This window comes from Marmota monax, unplaced genomic scaffold (assembly GCF_021218885.2).
Source record: "Marmota monax isolate L192 unplaced genomic scaffold, Marmota_monax_Labrador192_F-V1.1 WCK01_AAM20220418_F8-fsc00804, whole genome shotgun sequence".
Classification (NCBI taxonomy): domain Eukaryota; kingdom Metazoa; phylum Chordata; class Mammalia; order Rodentia; family Sciuridae; genus Marmota; species Marmota monax.
Window position 1 is genome coordinate 47,034 of NW_026693228.1, and position 8,269 is coordinate 55,302.

The following is an 8,269-nucleotide window of genomic DNA, read 5'->3' on the forward strand; positions in this document are numbered from 1 at the left end:
AAGTTGCTGAGGCTGGCTTTGAACTTGTAATCCTCCTGCCTCAGCGTCCCAAATCCCTGGGATTACAGGTGTGTGCCAACATACCCAGCTCAATCTCTTGTGTCTTTACCAGTAAGATGAGATTTTGCAAGAGGGTTGTCCATCCATCCACTTTATATGTTTCTTTGTTACCCATTCAGCCAATCTATATTGTGTGTGTGTTGCTGTGGACTGAACCCAGGACCTTGAACATGTTAGAAAAGTGTCTACCACTGAGATACATCTCCAAACCCTATTTTTTTGAGACAGGGCCTCACTAGACTGGCCTCAAATTTGCTATCCTCCTGCTTAGCCTCCTGAGTAGCTGGAATTACTCATATGTACCACCACATCTGGCTCAATCCATATCTTTTTAAGGAGGAATATAATTTATTTGCATTCATAGAAGTAGAAGAAAAAGGCAAATGATCTTTTAATAGTCAGGGTTTTCTCTTCTCATCAGGAAGCTTGATTGTACTCTGCATTTTCATTACAAAGTTTCAGAGATGGTAATATAAAATTCCACTTTCTTTTTTTAATTGACACACAAAATTTACATATTTATGGGTTAAAATATGATGTTTTGATACACACACACAGATAGATAGATAGATAGATAGATAGATAGATAGATAGATAGATAGTGTAATGTCCAAATAAGGGTTAACATATCATACATTTATCACTATTTTGTAGTAAAATACTTTCTTTGATGTTTTACTATTATTTGAAAAAACTCAACCTCTGTATTTTTCTTCTGCAAATGTTTTGAATGAATTATGTAAACAAAGGAAAATTATCCAATCTGTGAAAAGAAGCTGAGGCGATTCTGTTTGTGCAGTTCAGATTTTTTTTGTCTCTAAAGAGATTCCTATTTTATTCTTCAAACTACTGTGGTTTGGGATTTGGGGCATTGTGATTTATGGGTTTTTTTTTAGTTTTATTGATTTTATTTTTTTAAATACAGGACAGCAGAATACATTACAATTCTTATTACACATATAGAACACAATTTTTCATATCTTTGTGTAAATAGAGTATATTCACACCAATTCATTCCTTTATATATGTACTTTGTTTTTTTTTTTTCTATTACCATTCTTATTTTTTATATCTCTGTTTATATATAAAGTATGTTGACACCTAATTTGAGTCTTCATATATGTACTTTGGATAATGATGTTTGTCACATTTCACCGCCCTTGCTAAACCCCTGCCCCCTCCCTTTATGTTTTGTGACAGTATAGATAACAACCATTTCTAGATTTTTTCAAAGTGATATGTGTTGGTATAGTATAAAGTCCTGATCTTTACACATTGTTAAGTTTCTACTCCCTTCAAATATTTCACAACAAGTATCTAACCAAAGGGTCAGCCAGGGTTGCAGCCATCTCATGGCTCAACTGGAGAAGATCTGGTTTTGAGACAACTTACCTGGTCACAAGAGAGTTTAGTTCCTTTCAGAATGCTGGAAAGAGACCTCTCTAGTTCCTTTCCACAGGAACACATGGGGAAGCTCAGAATATGGCAGGTGGCTTCTGTTGGTAGAAGTAAGTAGGTGACAGACCCAAAAGGGCCAGGCCTATTCCATTTTCAATTGGTCTCTAAGCACCCCCAAGATGGTGGAGATGTCCCTCTGCTTTCCAGTATGGCCCACCTACCCATCAAGCCAGTAGCCTCTCAGTCAGATTTCCCCACAGAACACCTAGCAGATGGGCACACCTGCCTCTCCTCTATACTGGATCTTTCTAGACTCACCAGGTGATTCCAACAAAACCATCCATGACTAGCAAGGTAGCCTCTGGGCATCACTTGCCTACATAGGTATGTGAGAAGCAAAGCAATTTTTAAAGAAAACATTAATGAACTTTGAAAGGGGATATAATATATATATATATATATATATATATATATATATATATATATATCTGTCCAGCCATATATCCTGTGTCTATACTCATTTTACCTGGAGACCACTGTCATTGCTCAGAAATTACAGAGGCTACCTGGATACACTGATTTAGTCATGATGTTTACGATGAAAAGTATTTTAAATGCTCACACAATTCCATTAAAGACAAAACAAAGGAAGCAATTTTGAGATATGAAACATGGAGTGGAAGCCAAGTTATGAAGCAACAAAAGTAATGTGAACAAAAAGGTTGGCTTTCCAGGTCTAAATGATTGGTTTTTACAACCCAAACTATAAAAATGATGGAATTGACAATGAGATTAGATTGCTGTGTTCTGCAGCCTCTGTAAGACACTCTTAATGTTCCTGCTCCTCAGTCTACAGTGAGGCGATTCAGCATAGGGATGACCACAGTGCACACCAAAGAGAATACAGCTATTGTTATAGGGGGAGTTGATACAGTTGATGCAAGGCACTCCCCAATACTTGTTTTACAAAATAAGCAAACAACAGAGAGGTGAGACCCACAGTTGGAGAAGACTCTGCCCTACAATCTGCCAGACACCCCCAAAGGAAGTGTACAGTGACTAACAGGTCCCATCCTGGAGTGACAGGAAAGTGAAATGGATGTTTGAGTGGCAAAGGAGACAGCCTAGTAGGACTGTCCAGTCAGATATCCTGTGTCTCTACTCAGCTTAATTCAAACATGGGTTAAGCTCAATCAACCTACACACCTAATACAAGATACATAAAAATGGGCTCCTTGTGTTCCCTAAAATAAAATATGGTGGCACTTATATCTTGTGGAAGACCATACAGATGAATTCAAACAACCTACAAAGAACATGTAGCTCAGAGCCTTGCCCTCAGGAGTCTCTCAATAAGGACTGGCAATATTATGGGTATTACCCTCATCTTCATCAACATCAACACCTTTGTGACCCTTTTGGAGTGCTTAGAAAATAGTCTAAAGGGGCGTATTTCCTGCTACCCTGGGTGATAGTGTATAGGGAGTACACCCAGTATGGGGGGGAACCAAACATGGAGATATGTCTGCCACCACATACATACATACCCATAGTCCTCATAAGTGAAATGTGGAATATTATTATTCTCACATTTGGTACCTGAAATGCATGTCTGTCTGTTGGAGTACCCTGGACCTGAGACCTCAAATTGGAGGACTGGAGGAACAGACTATTTATTGACGATCATGACATTGGAGGTTCAATAAGCAGAACCTGCTCAGTCCATAAAATCCCGGTATATAGGGATTTACCAAGAGCAGGAGCAAGAGGAAGAAATGAATGTGCACAAATGTTTCTCAGCTTTTACTCTACAGAAGAGGGAACTCATCGGTATTATTCACTCTATTCATTTCTTTGAAGGATCATTTACTTTGTATTTTCATTGTTATTACCATACAGTTTAAAGTTCAAAAAATTATATTTTCACTGTTGTCAAGTTCACAGCTCAGTGGTATTAATTACTTCCACATTGTTCTGCAATTATCAGTGCCATCCATCTCCAGAAATTTTTCATGTTCCCAAGCTGAATATTTGTATCCCTTTTAACCACTCCCATATCTCCCTCCCTATGCTCAGGTACCATTATGCCACCCTGAAACAAGATGAAAAATTAAAGGCATTAAACTACACAAATTAGGTTACTGAGGAAACAAGATTGACCAGACTACGTGTTTAATTTTGCTGCATTTTTCAATATACACTACAGTAAGATGCCACAGATCCTGTGATCACACCAAGCTACTGCACAGCCTCTTCAGGGAGCATTTTAAGTCCTTATTCCGTAAGCTGTAGATGAAGGGGTTCAGCATGGGTGTGACCACTGTGTACATCACTGAGGTCACTGCACCCTTTCTGGGAGAACATGACACAGCTGAGCCAAGGTACACTCCAAGGGATGTTCCATAAAATACACAGACAAGAGTCAGGTGAGACCCACAGGTGGAGAAGGCTTTGTACTTCCCACTGGAGGATGAGATCCTTAGAATAGAGAAAATAATTTTATAATAAGAGAAAAAGATCCCTGCGATGGGAGCAAAACCAAATATGGCAAAAACAAAGCATTTGACCATGGTACTGTAGGAAGTTTCAGGACAGGTAAGATTAAGGAGTTGAGAAGGATCACAGAAGAAATTGGAAATTTCTACATCCTTGAAGTAGGAAAAGTTTAAGACACTCAAGTTTTGCAGCTGGGAGTCAAAAAGGCTAATTAAAAGAGATAGCAAAACTAGGAAGCCACAGTGGCGAGGGTTCATAATGACTGAGTAGTTCAAAGGGTGGCAGATGGCCACAAAGCGGTCATAGGCCATCACAGTCAAAAGCAGATCATCCATGCATCCAAAAATGAGAAAAACAGACATCTGTGTCAGGCAGCCCACATAGGAGATGGCTTTGCTGTGAGTTAGGAGGTTCACAATCATCTTGGGGACTGTGGTGGGAATGAAACCAATGTCAGCCAAGGACAGGTTGGAGAGGAAGAAGTACATGGGGGTGTGGAGGCGGGGGTCAGAGCTGACAGCCAGGATGATGAGCAGGTTCCCAAGCACTGTGACCAGGTACATGGACAGGAACAATCCAAAGAGGACGGGTTGCAGGTCTGGGTCCTCTGAGAGGCTCAGGAGTTGAAATTCTGAGACACATGTTAGATTGTGTTACTCTTTATTGGTCAGATACCTTTGAAATGGAAAGAAAGTAGGAGAAAAAGGAAATAAAGTATCAGGCTCCATTACTGTGTATATTTTTAATTCAAATATTTATGATTAAATTTTTCAGACTTGATTCATTAATATCTAACATTTGTGAGAAACCTAATCTTCTTGCAACATTTATTACTGTTTTATGTATTGTCCAATTCCTTCTGTATACATGTACTTATTTTCTAAGTACCAAGAGATACCCAGGGCCTCTTAAATGCTAGGCAATTGCTCTAACCTGAAGTATATGCCCAGCACTTTTTGTTTTATTGTGAAACAGGGTATCATTAAGATACTCAGGCTGATCTCCAAGTTTCTATCTTCCTGCCTCAGAGGAGATGGGAATCACAAGGTTGTGCCACTGCACCCTACCTTAGAGACATTCAACTGAACAACATTAGAAGACCAGGACACAAGACATAACAATACTATAAGCACAGCAACATGCAGCCTCTTCTCTAAGAAAGAAAAAGCATAAGAAATATCTTTCCCTCTTTCAAGAAGGAAAAAATATTTTAATTAAAGGGAATTAAAACGCACATATCTTATTATATTCTAAGATAGTGGTGCAAATTCCTTGATTCAGAATATAGTAGAATATGTACATATTACAAAAAATAAAAAAAACAGAGAGCTGCATAATCTCATGACTAAATTAAGTTGTTTCTTCACAACCAGGACAGATTCTTATGGGCTAGTTTTCTCCAAGGGTCCTAACCTGCATGATTTCCCACCTTCATGGATGGAAGTACTCAGTCATGCATTGCTCATCTTTTAAAAGTCACCAATATATTACTTCTATTCTTGGCTTAGAAAGAGTCAAATTTAAAGAAATATGATTTATTGAACTGCACATTATCACTTACATCATGGACTAGATATCTGGTATAGGTGTCAATGATAATATTGATATGTTAGAAGTACTTTGAAAAAGTAATGCTGTATAAGAAGAGTGATGCTGGAGGCATCACAATACAAGACCTCAAATTAAACTACAGATCTGTAGTAACAAAAACAGCATGTTATTAGCATCAAAACAGGCACAAAGACCATTGTAATAGAATAGAATACCCAGAAACAAACTGACAAAGGTACAATCATCTGATGCTCAATATGTCCTTAAAAAGTTGTCAAAAACATACATTGAAAAAAAGATAAGCTTCTAATACATGGTACTGGGAAACATGGATATCCATATGTAGGAGAATGAAGATAGAGCTCTATGTTTCATGCACAACAATTAACTCAAAGAAGAGCAAAGTCCTGGGAATTAGACCAGAAATACCAAGAGTACTAGAAGAAAGCAGGGGTTAACACTCCAACACATTGATGCAGGCACCAGGTTCCTTAAGAAAACGCCTACAGTTCAAGAAACAAAACCCAGAATCAATAAGTAGGATGACTGCATGTTTAAAAAATCTGCACAACAAAGTAAATAATTAAAAAAGTGAAGGGAGCGCTTACAGAATGTGACAAAATCTTTGCCAGCCACTGCTGTGACTGGAGATTGAAATCCAAAATATATAAAGAACTGAAAAAAATTCAATATCAAAATCAAAAAATTCAACTAATAAATAGGTCAATGAAAGAAAAAGTGTTACTAAAAAGAAGAAATACAAATTGCCAATAAATATGTGAAAAAAATATTCAACATCTCTAGCTGTTGGGGTTTGAGTGTGCAGAGTTTAGCTCCCTCAGGCCTGACATTTTGCAAGAGCTGTGGTTGTGATTTAGGTCAGCTGAGGCAAACCTCAGTTAGGAGGAGGAAAAGTTCTCTTCCCCTTATCGCAAGTCACAAGTTCTGCATGGTTTGGCCAAGAGGAAGAAGCTTCCTGCATACTTATCCTGGGAACAGTACATTCTAAAGAAACAAATGCATCCTCAGGGGATTAGATAATGTCTACAAAGAACTTTAAGAGGGTACTTATCAAATAAACAGGAACGATCTGAATTTAGCTCTGTGTATCCGCTGAGGCATGATATTTGGGCAATGTGGGTAACGTGATATTGAAGAATTGCTTGCTTTGTTAGAAGAAGTAGATAAAAGGAACTTGCAAATAAACCTCAGCATGCAGTTGCAATTGCTGCCTTTGCTCTGCATCCCCTGTGTCCTGGTTATTTTGCGACCCTTACCCAGGGACCCGAACGCTCTAGACGTTCACATCTAGCGATCATAGATCATAGAAATGTAAGTCAAAACTACATTGAGATTTCATCTCACTCAAGTTGGAATGACTATCATCAAGAATCCAAATGACAACAACAAAAAGAATTCAAATAACAATAAGTTCTGGTGAGGATGTGGGGGAAAGGTGCATTCATACATTTCTGGTGGGATTGCAACTTAGTAGAACCATTCTGGAAAGCAGTGTAGAAGTTACTCAAAAATAGGAATGGAACTACTGTATGACCCCACTATCCCACGCCTATTTATCTAAAAGAACTAAAATCATCACACTTAGTGACACAGGCACATTAATGTTTATAGCAGTGCAACTCACAATAGCCAAGTAATGGAACCAGCCCTGGTTCCACAGATGAATGGATAAAGAAAATGTGGTATGTGTACATGGTGGAGTTTTACTCAGTCCTGAAGAACAAAGGAACCATGGCATTTGCTGGTCAGTGAATGCAACTAGGGAACATCATGCTAAACAAAATAAACCAGATACAATATTCTAAGGCTGAATGTTTTCTTTCATATGCAGAAGATAGACCAAAAAAATAGGAACTCTAGGAAAATGAAAGGGAGATCAGTGGAGTAGAGAAAGAGTATTGAGGGAAGGTGGGAGGGATGGGAAAGAGAGGTCCTGCAGAAACTGACCAAATTATGCTAGGTACATATATGAATGTACCACAGTGAATTCCAATTTATGTATATATAAAAAGGGACAATTAAATATAATTTAATAGAAGAAAGAACAGTAGAGGAAGGGGTTCAGGGAAGGGGAGCAGTAAGGGAAGGGGATTCTACTTGAGATTGAAATGGAGAAAACTATAAGTATTCATGAATATGTCAAATGAACCCACAATTACATAAAACTATAATGCACTAATGAAAATATAAATTAGGCTGGGGATACAACTCAGTTGGTAGAGTGCCTGCCTTGCATGCACAAGGTCCTGGGTTCAATCCCCAGCAACACACACACATACACACACACACCCCACACACTATATATAAACACTATATATATATATATATATATATATATATACATTTTTTTCATATATGTATGTTAATATGTCTATGTTCATATGTTTTCATATATGTATATTCATATATATGTTCATATATATTTTCATACATGTATGTTCATATATATGTTCATATATATATTCATATATGTATGATATTTTGAATTTTTTAAAATTTTAGATAGTTTTTTTGGTATCAACCCAATAACTATCTGGTGAAGAAAATAACTCTGCATTGTTGGTTGATATAATAATATTTAGTGACATCTATTGTGTTTCACTGTTTTTCTGATCATAAGTCCTCTCATTTAAGTTGAGAACTTTAGCACCAAACTTGTCCCCCAAAGCTCAGGTTTCAGTCCCAACCATTTTTTTAACAACATACATCTTCACATCTATCTCTTTGACACATGGGTCAAAAT

General features: G+C 37.6%; 1 protein-coding gene across 1 annotated transcript; it reads right to left on the reverse strand.

Annotated features, from left to right (window-relative positions):
* Positions 1–3,686: 3,686 nt before the first annotated feature.
* Positions 3,687–4,601, reverse strand: LOC124100534 (olfactory receptor 7E24-like; the record flags this gene model as incomplete). The annotated part of the gene is made up of 1 exon (XM_046456077.1): positions 3,687–4,601. A coding segment is annotated over one exon (915 nt), but the record flags the coding sequence as incomplete, so codon positions are not given.
* Positions 4,602–8,269: the final 3,668 nt, after the last annotated feature.